Source organism: Schistosoma haematobium, chromosome ZW, assembly GCF_000699445.3.
Source record: "Schistosoma haematobium chromosome ZW, whole genome shotgun sequence".
NCBI lineage: Eukaryota > Metazoa > Platyhelminthes > Trematoda > Strigeidida > Schistosomatidae > Schistosoma > Schistosoma haematobium.
The window spans coordinates 38,975,279-38,989,165 of record NC_067195.1 but is presented as its reverse complement, the minus strand read 5'-3'; the positions used below and the strand labels follow the sequence as shown (position 1 = coordinate 38,989,165).

The 13,887-nt window shown below is 37.5% G+C and overlaps 1 protein-coding gene across 1 annotated transcript; it reads left to right on the top strand.

The window, feature by feature from the left end:
- Window positions 1-742: 742 nt before the first annotated feature.
- MS3_00003506 (uncharacterized protein) lies at window positions 743-13,865 on the top strand (the record flags this gene model as incomplete). The annotated part of the gene is made up of 6 exons (XM_051211324.1): window positions 743-902; window positions 934-3,469; window positions 3,514-3,746; window positions 10,318-10,529; window positions 12,727-12,919; window positions 13,627-13,865. The coding sequence occupies exons 3-6, from the start codon at window positions 3,632-3,634 to the stop codon at window positions 13,863-13,865; spliced, it is 759 nt and encodes a 252-aa protein (XP_051071370.1). The 5' UTR covers window positions 743-902; window positions 934-3,469; window positions 3,514-3,631.
- Between the last annotated feature and the right edge of the window lie 22 nt (window positions 13,866-13,887).

Below are 13,887 nucleotides of genomic sequence, written 5' to 3'. Positions count from 1 at the left end.
AGATTTGGCGAGTAACAGCTGGAGACGCAGACGTATACGCTCTTCAGGCAGAGTTAAATAGTGTGATTAGTTGATCTAAAGAATGGCTGATACCTATCAAGGCTACAAAGTGTGCCTACATACACTTTGGAGATACAAAGATAAATATGAACAGCGTAGGAGAAGTGCCTGTACCCGTGGTCCGATCTCACAGGATCCTGAGGTGTCAGTTGGTCATGATCTTAAGACCATGGCCCACTGCCGGGAGGTTGCAGACAAGGGGTTTAGAACCCTCTAGGCTATAAGACGGACATTCCCTAAGTCAGATACTACCAAGTTCACTACAACATACACAATCGTAGTGAGAACTAAGCTTGAGAACTGCATTCAGGCTGCAAGCCCCTATTTAAAAGGTGACTCGGATATCCTGTAAAATGTACAGAGGGCAGCAACCCGTGCAATTCCAGAACTCCGTGGTTTACCATACAAAGAGCAGCGTGAGAAGCTGGACCTCCTTTCTCTGTCCTATCGTAGGTTAACAGGTGATCTCATCTTGATGTATAGGATATTAAGAAGTGATTTTGGACATAATATATCCTCTCCTTTTCTTCCTACTAGATCGGGACATCTCAGAGGACATAGTAGGCAAGTAGAAAAGACAAGAACGAGCAAAATACCCGTAGCATACAGGTTTTGGCATCGAGTCATCAATCCTTGGAACCGTTTACCCAAAGTAGTGGTGTTCGCACCTTCAATTGACTCATTTAAGAGAAGAATGGACACTCGTAGAAGCATACTAGAAAAGGAATAACATAGGCTGTAGGTCTTCTGTCTTTACTACACAAATCTGGATCTGAATCTGAATGGCCGCAACGTTTGAATGCTGACGTTTAAAGGCTTCTTAGAAGTGCAGTTGGTGGGAGGTACGTAATACGATGTGAGTTTAACTATAAGGTATGGCAAATCTTTAAAATAGATGAATCGAATGCAGACTAAATGGGAACACTGCATACATAGATATATGATAAATAATACAGTTATTAAAAATTCGACATTTTTCAATACGTTGTAAGTAATTATTGTTTTTATCAGTAGGGATAAAAGTATACTCTAGGGACAAGTTTAAAACAAGTCCGAAGAACCTCCAGCTGGTTTTTATTCAGTCAGAAAGCAGATTTTTTGACAAATAGTTTATATAAAATAAAGTAAAAATATTGCAAGTGTGACCGGTTCCACATAGGTTATAAAGTTAGTAAAGTATTCAGGCTGATCTGCCTGCTAATCGAAAAGACAGCGACATAATAACTTTTCCTTATGAATGTAGATTGTTCATCTCGAACCGTTATGTAATTATGTAGATAGTTAGTGCTGGTTAAAAACAGGTGATGGTCTGCGCAAATCTGTAAAAACAGGCCTCTGTTACGTGACTTGTGACCAGCGAGTCCTCATTTGCCATTTAGATAAACCCCTGTGCCTATATACCGGACTTGCACGTCCAAATCCTCGACTGGCACTACAATACCTCCTGAACGCTGTTTCCAGTGAAGATCGCTTAACTGGTGATGGAACTCATTTTTAATTCCATGCTGGTTGCAATATGTTGGGGCACAGACGAAGATAACGAAAGGATATTGTCTGCTACACCGATTTTTCACTTGAATGGAGCTTTCTAATCTAACAGCACATAATTGACTGTCAATGAGAATCCAATCGATTAGTGTTGTCTCAACTCTGGTGATTAGTGCGACACTAAGGCCATCAAGACCGGACGAAAATATCCCATGGCCCTTGGATAAACTCATGTGAAACAAGCTTTTCGCGTCGACAAATGTGCAACACTTCACTAGAGTCGGAATAAACAATGGATGTTTGTATTAAGACTCTTTAAATACATGACCGAACCTACCTGCTGTCCGATTTGCATTAATGTGTGAACATTGAAGCAGTTTGAAAGGGACATGTGGTTTTAGAAAGGTCAGTTCAGAACTCGTATTCGTTCCATTATAGCTAAGCTGCTGCATGAGTTGAGAACTAAAAGAACACTCAAAAAGGGAATAAAGGGAAATAAATTAGTGAAGTGATGTAAACTGAAAGTGAATGTTATCAGGTAATTGTGAATTAAAGCGAGAAATGTTTTGTCGCTTGTAATCGTCGTTATGTTTGTGTGTAAACTAGGCTACTCTCCGGGTGCTCAAATCGAGGCTAGTGGTTTTCCTACGGAGGAAATTCTCGAGCAGTTAACTCAGAATTCTAATCCAAAAGACACTTAAGCAATGTTAGAATATGCAATCCTATGGTAGCCTGTGACCAGGAATAGGTTCCTGGAGCTCATGTGTACTATTGACTTGGAATCAGGGTTTTTCAACTCCCCTAGGTTGATCTTCCGTACCCACCTCGTCGGGGTAGTCGGTGGATGGATATATGTAGTACATGTCCCAACCTTCTCAGATGCATGCCAGTTGCGAAGGAGAATTTATCATATAGATGTGGAGAAATGCATCCCAAACATACTAGCATTGTTGCTTAAGGGGGCCAGAAGACTCTTCGTTTTGTCTTCACCAAACAGGGCCATGTCAGCTGCATATTTTAAGTCAATAAGTGGATCCCCTAGCACATGAACCCCCAAAGTCAGACGATAAGAGCGTTAGCTCTAAGATGATGTCTCTGAGGAAGTTAAATAGAAATGAGATAAGCGGATAACCATTACGACGAACACCATTCAAAGTTATCGATTCCGTAGGCGTACGGGAATCCTAAATGCATCAGTACGGTTTGTTTGTAAGTTTCTGTCGTTATGTATTTACTTTTTACGATTTCGCACACCGTTTCTATGATTATTTTTTTATTTGTATACACGGTCCTCTAAGTAATTACCAACTGATTCGGTTGTGATTCTGCACTAGGGTGATATGTACTTCAATCTTTCACCTCATTTTTAGTCATTTGTGCAGAAGTTTCAATAAACACCACCAAATATATTCGTTTCAATCTATATTTCAATTCACTGAGAATATGAAATATGTTTAGAGAATACTTCGTGGTCTCAAAATCAAATATCCCAGCATGTAAACACTTGGTTACTATTAAGAATATAATAAAATCCAGGTATACTACAATGATACCAAAAAACATGGATTGCAAGCACACCTTAAGGACTTGTTCAAACAGCCAGTTAGTAATAGACTAATTAGGACTTGCCACCATTGTGTATCGGTTTGATTTGCTACAAAGTGGAATAAATTTTATGCAAGTTCAGACTTTTACATTATTAATTGTATGGGACTGAACTGATAAACCTTAATTGATATGGGAATTTTTTGTACATACATGTTGTTGCATCATATCTAGAATTCGATGGTAGCTTGTAAAGAACTTGTAGACGTACGTCCGATCCCCTCTGGTAATAGTCAACTGAAATCAAGTCATTTTAGAAAAATAGAACTAATTCATTCAAAATGACTATGAATTTATGGGATAATTGTGGCTTTATGTAAGTAATTAGTAAAAACCCCACTTTATACTTAATTACTTCAGTGACATTTTTTACCATGTTATATGAATATGTGGATATACAATATAAGGAGAACTATACCTGAATACAAAAACCGTTTTTTGACTGACACATCAGACGTTCTCATTCATTCGAAAACTTATGCCTAACACTTGCTCAGCCTGCCCGAAGAAATTTACTCTTCCAGAAATTGGTTCTGGCATTTGTCAGTCGTGTAATGAATTTTATTGTTCAGCCTGTTCTTCAACTGGTCCAGGTAGGTTTAAAGGTGATTTGGTTAGACCGAAGTACGAGTTAGTTTTTAATAAGTTGAGCTAGGATACAAATATTTTTAAAATATAATGTTTCACCAACTTTTTTATATCATTCTTATTAAGTTCCTGATGCTTGGAAACTCAGACGCCTAATAATTTTTATTGACAAATTTAAAATTTAATTTTTAGACGTATTATAATGAGACTTCTAGGGATTTCACCAAAAATTTACGATTTCATTTCAGATGTCATGTATATACATACAAAAGACCATCTTAACGTCTGAGCGTATTAAGTATAAGCGTCCTAAATAACATACACTTCAAAACAACATTAGAGACTGTCATTTACCAGGATTTTGTGTAGGTGCACCTAAAGAGATTAGTACTAGACGATTTGTTTATTTATTTGAACACAAATATTGGTACAAGGGGGGCAACAAATATATATGCGCCACACGATTCATCTTATCTAAATTCAAGGAAATGATTTGCTTACAATAACGAAAAATTGGTCAGATAAAAAGCTGTGAGACATGTTTCTCGAATCACTTGTTGATTAAGGTGATCGAAAAGATAATCTTCCCACAGGACTGAGCCCCGACTCTCAACTAGACCGGGTTCAAAAGTCAAACCTTGCTAATTAAGTGCGTAATAGAGAAACAAAACTTATATAAAAACGAGCTAATTAATGAATGGTGCGACCCAGTTAACTAATTAAAGATATAAATGAAGGTTATAGGGCAACAAGCAATATGGATTCACTCCCACTATTCCTGTCATTAAAACAGCTAGATCGAAGATTAACTAGCATGTTACTCTTCAGGATATTAAGTAGGTAAGTTCAAGGAGAATTGTAAATTATTGGTGATCAACAGCATATAAATTTAATAAACTGATTAAAGTAGCAGAATGTGAACCTCAGACTACGGGATTGAAATGGTGGGTGGAATTTTCTGTTCTTCGTTAGCTCACTAGTCGGTCTCATTCGGTTACAGTTTGATTAAAACCTGTATTTCTCCTGGATAGTATTGATCAATTCAGAAGTAATATCCAGACATTATTCTTAATTGTACAATAACTTCGATCACACTCTATTGGTTTGTTATTGTTTGGGGTAGTTGTTTGTATCATTGCTACTTACACGTTAATAACAAAGGTAGCATTGTATTCTGTGGTAGGAATTGACCTTTCATTTTCATCATTGATTTGTTGTTTATCACTATATTATTTTAATCGCTTGCTCTGCAGATTAATCAGCTTAATTTTATTAAATGAGCAATATTTAGTATCATACGTGACTAGCTGTTCAGTATTATAAATTGGTTTTCCAGATTATTTAGAGTTTGTAGAATTGTTCTCATTATTATTTGTATTCTCACTGATTATTATTCCAATAGCCATTTTAAGAATTGAATTGTGCTTGTAACTATCGTGTCGGCGAAATTAACTAAATAGTTGTGTGATAGAAAAGAATTAAAACAATTCATCTAAAAAATATCTTCTTGACAATATTTAATTTAGCTAGAAAGTCTCATTTATTTTTTAATTTTTGAAAATAATGGTCTATAATGAAATAAAAAGGTGTTGTGTTACCTAAAAAAGTTATCAACAGTAATCAAAAGTTTTAAATATCGAATATGATAGTGTATAATAAAACAAGGTGTTGCGTAATTTGACAAATTTATCGTAATCTGTATTGCTTCATGAATTGTTTGGGAATATCAAATATTGGAAGGAAGTTATGTAGTAATCTAGTACTTAATGAGGATACGTTAAGATGAAGACAGTTTAAGGACGATAGATAATTATCTATTTGATGAATATGGAAAAAAATTATGAATAAATGTCGGAATAATTACTTAATTTTCTCTCCATTCTAATTTATGAATGTGAAACATGGCTATTAAGAGTAGAGGATATTCATAGGTTACTGGTATTCGACCATAGGTATCTTTGAAACATTACTTGTGCATTTTCGGACCACGGAGTAAGCAACGCCTGGGTTAGGAAATCCTCATCAACTGAGGTGATTAGGACGTGTTACATATGCCAATCAACCGCCTACCTCAACGGGTGATGTTGTCCGGTGTAGGAGTATGCAGAAAGTTGAGGGAGGCTAAATCAAAACATAGCGTCAGTCTGTGAAGTCACTGAAAACTGGACTTAGCCATGTTAATAGGTGTAGACTACTTGGTTGGAGACTTTCAATAATATGGCCTAAAATCATTTGCAACGGCTCAGGTGCATCCATTCTTCCTCTTCCTCAAAATTCTAAATTCCTTATGACTTTTATGTTTTTATTTCGCTAATTTATAAGTTATTTTCGAGTCGCACCTTCGATGGTAATGTTTCCTATTACCGCTGACAGTGTTACCGCCTGTGCTATTCTGGGATTTGGCCTGACCATTTCATCTCTCTGTTTTAATCGGGGTATGGGAACTGGAAGTGATGTAAACACATACAGGTTCCACGTTGTGACTGACTGGAGTCCAGCCTATTTATCTCGAAGTTGTGCGTTCACTAAGTCTTTTATTCGTTTTAACAACACTGTTGAAAACTTTTCTTGGTGTTGCTATGTTCGTTAACTTGAATGCTACTACTGATTCGTTTTACTCGGAACGGAACGAAGAATCAAGGATTCAGAGACTCGATAGGCTATACTGGTCCGTTGTCCCTGACTCAGCTAGCTCGATCCAGAAGTCTTGGTGAGATGTAAGAAGTGTATTCTACAGACAACCAGAAGATACAGGTTGCTCAAGCACACAATCAAGCGTATTTATACAATATATATATAAAACCGATATTGCCATGGAAGTTTTTAAACATTTAATCGATAAGTTCGTCAATCGACTATGTGCGTGGGTGGTAAGAAATGCCCAAGCATACATCTGCATACAAGCTCCACAAAGATAAAATTACAAAATATGAGTTTTGTGGATCTAACTTCCCCAACAGGTATTGACAGTACTATAGTGCTTCTACAGTTCTCACATTCAATCAGATCTCCTTCCTCTGGTATCTTGATGAGATATCCTTCTTTCCAGTCTGTCGGTGGCACTTGTTCTCCCCCCGAATCCTCCTGAATAAAATTTGAAGTGTGTTTGAAGTTACTGCTATGTCTTACGTCAGTGCTTCGGCTGGTATGTTTTCAGATCCTGCTGCTTTCCTACTCCTGATTTGTCTGATGGTCATCCTGATTTCTTCGATTGTTGGCGGAGTGATATCTATAGGAAGGTCAGTAGGTGTTGTTTCGAGATCTGGTGGGTCCCGTGGGTCTGATCTAATCAAATGTTCTTCAGAGTGTTCTACCCACCTGTTACGCTGTACTTAAACTTCATTAACTAGTTCTCCCTGATTTTCTTGACAGTTCGCTCTGGTTTCTTATATTTCTCTGATAGTTTCTTCGTTGTGTCATATAGTTGTTAATTGCTATATTCGTGCTCTTCCTCTCTTGAATCTTGTCCAGGTTTTCGATACAGTCCAATTCCTTATGATGATGCTTGTTACGGCTCAGCACCTCCTGACATATTGAAGTAAGTGCCTCTTTAATCCATCTTCAGTTGTCCTCCATAGTCGTTTCTTCTTCCTTCAGTAGATCTTCCGATGACAACAGGTGGAGAGCTGTTATTGTTGTCTTTTGGAGTTTATTCAGTTGTACATCAAATCTATCTCGGTACATTTTTTGTCTGACACTTGCGGATAAAGTGAAACAAGTTTTTCTTTCGACTATTTAGTTTTCTACATTCCAAGCTTTGCAGTGATCTATCTGATGTCTTGCCTAGTCAAACATCCAAGAAGTGGAATCGAGAGTTCAGTTGTGACCCTGTCGCGAACTTAATTGATTGGTTGCAGCTATTTAACTCCTTGAGCATGCTATAGAGGTGTCATAATTTTTTTGAAAGATCTTTTAACACCCAGAACAGAGTTTAAATGGTTAAGTTTGTTAATTCTGATCAGTGTTTTTTTTACAAGGTAGTTTTTTCGGGATAGGGTTGCTGACCCTATAGCCAACCCTCCTCTTTAATCCGGATTTGTGGCCGGCAGTATTCTTAGAAGATCTACAGTCGGAGTTGCTTTTAATGAGGTAAAACAAAATTTCTGGTAAGCTGTTGTATTTTATAACACCACTGAAAAAGGTATCAGTGTTATACTGTGGACGTCTTTGGTTCATTTCTAGTTTCTTCTTCCTTCAGTAGATCCTGTAAGGCTTGGAACCTGTTGTTGAGAGCTATCTTGAATTAGTTGATTTTGTTAGTATCTCGAAGGAAGGCTGTATTGAACCTTTGCAATGCTGTTTATCCAGTTCTTCTTTAGCTTCGGTTTTAAATTGGCCACAACTAGATGGTGATCTGAAGCTATGTCGTCTCCTTTCCTCGTTTTCACGTCTTCCATTGTCCTTTTGAATGTTTTAGTGATCCAAATGTGATCGATCTGGTTCTCTGTAGTGTGGTCCGGTGAGATCCATGTAGCTTTGTGTATACGTTTGTGTGCAAAGTGGTGTCACCCATAACCATTTTGTTGAAGGCATATTGATCTGCAAATTTGTCACCATTCTCGTTCATTTCTCCCTGTAAGTCCATGTCGTCACATGATTTATTCATCCCGGTATTGTGGATTCCGACCATGACGTTTAGGTCTCCCATCATGATGGCCAGGTCCTTTCCTGGACACTTCTCTATGATCGACTGCAGCCTCTCATAAAACTAGCCTTTGTCGTCTTCGTTTCTATCGTTAGTGAATACATATCACTGGACAACGTTCATTGTAAGCTCCTCCTTTGTTTCTAAGGGTCCTTTTGTGATTTTGGATCCATGAGATTCCCAACCTATAAGTGTTTTTTATGCTTCTTTGGACAGCATCAGTATAAATCCTTGTGTGTATGAAGCATTTTCTTCTTCATGACTAGAGTATAACAGTATCTCTCCCGAAGTTAACCTTTTCTGTCCAACTAGGGTCCGATGGGTTCCACCTATTCCGAGCGCCACCAAGATGTATTTCCTCATTTCTGTAGCTATTCATTCAGTCTTCACGGTCTCCCACATTATCCGGACATTCCATGTACCTATGTTGACTTGACTGTTGTTCTGGTTGTCAGAAGGAGCATCAGTCTCGTGACTTCCGAAGAATTTCAGCTTTCACCACGAGCGTCATAATTCTTCTGAAAGAATATCTTTTAATTATCGGGACAGAGTTTAAATGGTTTAAATGATATTCTGTGGATTTCTACTCCAGTATATCATTTTATTTGAATGTTCTTGAACAGTTTTTGGCTTCAAATTTCTTCCGATGAGCACAGGTGGAGAGCTGTTATTGTTGTCTTTTGGAGTTTATTCAGTTGTACATCAAATCTATCTCGGTACATTTTTTGTCTGACACTTGCGGATAAAGTGAAACAAGTTTTTCTTTCGACTATTTAGTTTTCTACATTCCAAGCTTTGCAGTGATCTATCTGATGTCTTGCCTAGTCAAACATCCAAGAAGTGGAATCGAGAGTTCAGTTGTGACCCTGTCGCGAACTTAATTGATTGGTTGCAACTATTTATCTGCTCTAGGAATGTGTTGCGTGAAATACTTGGCTAGAAGTGAGGCGAGTGATGACCCCATCGATACACCATCATTTCGTCTATAAAATCTATCAAATTTAAGCCGCTTTTTGTAGGCGGAATGTTCGGTCAAAGTAGTGCGTTAACTTATCAGATAACAAATAATTAACCAAATATTGAGATGGAAGTATCAATGCTATTAGTGCTGCTTCAAATCTCCCGTCGTAACAGTGGCCATATAATTCTTGTATTGGTTGTTCGAATCTTTCTATTGATATTTAGAACTGCAATTGACCAGTCGATTATTGGCATATGCCCGTCCTGTGCGGATTGCCTAAGTTTGAGTCCCAGAGTGTACATCTACTTTGAGATGTAGGTGCATCCACCTCACGAGCCACAAATAGGGCGAAACCTGAGTCCTGGACTCCACTGCTAGCTACCATCCATCTCTGCTTATGGTGGTCACAACAATTAAGTAAAGGAGTGGTTGGTAAAATCCCAGTCCCCATGAATAAATGTAAATAACTACTTATGTTGTTTCTGAATAAAAGCTGGAAGTTATCAGCATAATTACATGCAAGTTTAAAAATCGCATCTACTCTTCTTTTTCCTGCCAGTTTCACAGCAATTTCACTTAATTACTCACTTCTACCCACACATAAACCATCCTAATGAAAAACATTGAAGTCTTTATTTCTTAAGGAGAAGTTTGGTATTCATTATTTTGCAAGTCTGACTGTGATTAAGTTGAATTCGAACGTGAGGAAGAGTACTAAAATAATACTTGGAATCCAAAAAAGATTTAGAAAAGCATCTTGGTTCTGTATTAATTATGGAGCTTTATTCCGTAGAAAAAACGAAAATCAGAAAAACGTGTTGAAGGTAAAGAATCTGGTCTTATATTTGTGACAAACACCCGAATCATACCAATATATATCGCACTCCTAACACGTGGCATAAAAGAATTTAACCGAAGTGTTGATCTTACCATAACATGTTTTAGAAATGTATTTGTTGCATTTTTACAGATCGTACAATTTTATGCAACCGGTGCAGAGTTTTACAGTCAAATCAAGCCAACTGGGATTCAGTAATGGGTCTTAATATCCGTGATTTAAAATGGTTTATGCGACGTCGTAATATACCGTTCGTTGGTCTGATTGAGAAAGAGCAATTTGTGGATGCAGTGCTGAGCAGCCTAGGCATTACCACCCGAAGTACAAATGCTGATGACCATTTGGTTAGTGTACAGATCAAGCGTATTTTTTACTTTCATTTCTACACAAATAGTATTGGCTGTGCAATAGGAACATTGAATCTCTTCCGAATATCATTTAAAGATTTCAAAAAGCTAAAAACCTATTTCATTATATACTTATTAGCGTGGTCTGCTTGATAACTCTCGAATATTCGAAAATGTCAGAATCTAGAGGGACTTTTTGGGCTTGAGTCTGTTTTGTCGAGAAATTTTGTTTGTCTTAATAGATTCTGTCCTTTGGTAAAGTTAGATCCTTACTTCAAATCCTATGTATTATATAAATAAGGGATGACCGTACCTTAACATTATGTACTAAAATAAAGTGCTTCTCAACAGAATAAAGTTTTAGAGGTTGGATTGCTAAAATAAACTTCATTATTGTTGTTTACTCAGAGAAATGTAGATTGCCAGTGCATTCACTAGTTTAAAATTAATAAACCACAGACTCAATTGTCACTTTACTTTTTTATTCAAGTTTTCCTAAATTACTTCACAAAAATACTATTTATCCATTCATCTTGAAGTTCTCAAACTAAATTATTTCGTTTGACACCTTATCACTTTACTTTTTTACTCAAGTTTTCCTAAATTACTTCACAAAAATAATGTCCGATTTTACAATATATCAATTTGTTAATGCTTACTTAACAAGATTTAACCTTTTTATCCCGATGCAAGTTAAATGGTATTGAGGGAAATCAGTAAAACTGTCAACATTCTAAACCAGTGTTTAACGTTGGGATATAAGAGAATAAATGCCTTATGACCTAAGGAAAACCATCTTCTGTAAATTTCATTTAAAGATATGAGTTTTGTCCTCTTACGTTCAAAGCATTAACTATCAAACGTATCAGTACCAAAAGCATGTGATACCTATTACTGCCTATTTATCCATTCATTTTGAAGTTCTCAAACTGTAAATTATTTCGTTTGACACCTTAACTACTGACTGATACCATTCTTTCTTCCGTGATCGCAGCTTACTGTACCAACGTTATTCAAGAAAACTTATCTGCTTCTCATTCGCCAAACGTGTCATCATAAGAACTCGTATTTAATTTTATAGAAAAGTGTAATCAAGGACGAGCACTAGTAGAGTTCGACAATAACCTACTGGCTAGAATTTTGTCGGCTGAATATGCCTGCGGATATGATTATTATTATTTAAATCTGAAATTCTACAGGTCACTATACTCTTATCGGGGCATAACAAGCATGTAACTCATTTACCTAGTATGGCTTTAAGGGCTAACAGTACTACCAAGTTTCTGCGCGTTCAAACCTATGGTCTATTGGTTAATGGTGCTGTAATTTAAACATGGCCACTGCTCCTTTGTCAGGCAGAAAAAACACAAACTGTCACTTACTCTTTCAAGGAAATTGCAGGAATAGAGACTAGTGACAGAATCTGAACAGCGTTGAGGATACTAGCAGAATGATGGATAAGACCACTTGGAAGAACTCGTCTAGGACATTCTGTGAAGTTGACTTGTCTCACGTTATTGCTGTTCTCATATCCTAGAACTATCACTTTCAGGACGTCAGCATATGTGTAGCTTACTAACTCGGTGTTATAGGCTTGTCCTGAAACGTCTGTCTTAATTGGGATTATATTTTATTTTAACACATAGATATTGGTACAAGAAGGCACCAAATACATATGCGCCACACAAATCTCATTCGATATGTGTGAGGGCTGTGATACTGCCCGGGTGCCCAAACCGAAGCAGGTGGTTTTCTTAGGGGGCCATTCCCCGAGCCTTCGACCTGAAGGTCTGATCCACAAGGCAGTGGAGCATCGTAAGGAGATGCAGTCCCATGGAAGCCGGTGACCAACAATTGGTTCATACGCCTTTTGTTCCCGCAGGATGCTGGAGCCCATGTACACCATTGGTTTGGAATCCGGTTAAAGCGCCGGACATTCACTTTTCGTCCTCTCATTTTTGTAAACACCCCCGCCACGAGAAGGCAGTGAGTAGGACTTCCCTGGCAGAGGCTATATACGCGTGGCCATGTGAGAGCATTTCGAGAGGGAGAGCGGACTCTCCCCACTCTCGGCCGTACCAGGGTATATCCATTGAAATTCTAAACGGTGTGCATATACTTTTATAGCCCGGTAATCTATAATTTTCAATTTTACTAGACCTTATCAATCGATGAAAATATAATTTATGCTTAGTTTCCAGACTCAACAAAACGTAACGTTAAACTTGAAGACTTGATGTCAGAAGAATCCATTGAAAATCTTTCTGTTCGTCAGATCAAAGATCTTTTAGTCTACAATTTTGTTGACTTCACTCATTGTGTGGAAAAAGCTGAACTTATTGCCAGAGCGAAACAGTTATGGCGCAATTACAAACAGCAACAACCACGTGAGTCCCAGTGTTGGAAAAATAATTTATGACCTTAGTGATGATTCATGGAAACCGCATAAAGCTAATCAATGTACGTACTAAATTTCAAATTCTACTCGTAAACCTCCTTGAAGGGTAATCATATCAAATCCAAAACCCTTGATCAGATTAACGTACTCGGTTACATGAGCTTCAAACAATGCTTTTGTGGGTGTAGAAAAAAACTTCGTCTCATGAAAAACTTCACAGAGCAACAACCATGAATTAACATCAGAAACACTTTCTGCTCGTTAGACCGGATTTTGCTCTAAGATTGTCTACTAAGCACGAGCGTCTGAAAAACACCAGTATTTTGGAGGCTCTGTATAACACATCAGGCAAAGTAAGGAGAGATAATTCAAGGTCTCTGAGCTGAAGATGTTCAGAGAACCATAGTCGTCTCTGAAGGAATGCTTACAGCAGTGCACTTCGTTAGTGATAGTTCTGATTAGGACAAAAGTGCGTTTTCAGAGATTGCGAGAAAACAGACAATTTGACTAAAATGTCTTCTATCTCAGTTCGACACGTTAACTTGCTGTTATCCACATCCATCTACATATAGAAATAGTGTCAATATCGATTTTTGTTTATTTGTATGAAAAACAGATCACAATTCTATAAGAATCCGTAATAATGTCCATAAAAACACACTAATCAATTCGTTGTTTTATGTTTTCTTTCTACAGTCATATTTGAAGCTCAAGAAGCAGTAGAGTTTGAAGATTGTCAGAATGCTGGAACATCGAGTGAAAAATGTCCAGTTGATTTGAATGATGAATGCGGGGTTTGTATGGAAGCTCCAGTTAATTGTGTCTTTTTAGAATGCGGTCATTTATTTTCTTGTGTTGATTGCGGAAGAAAGCTAACTGAATGCCCACTATGTAGACAAAGCATTGTCCGCGTTGTACGTACATTCCGTGTCTAACATTTTCAAATAAACCATTCTG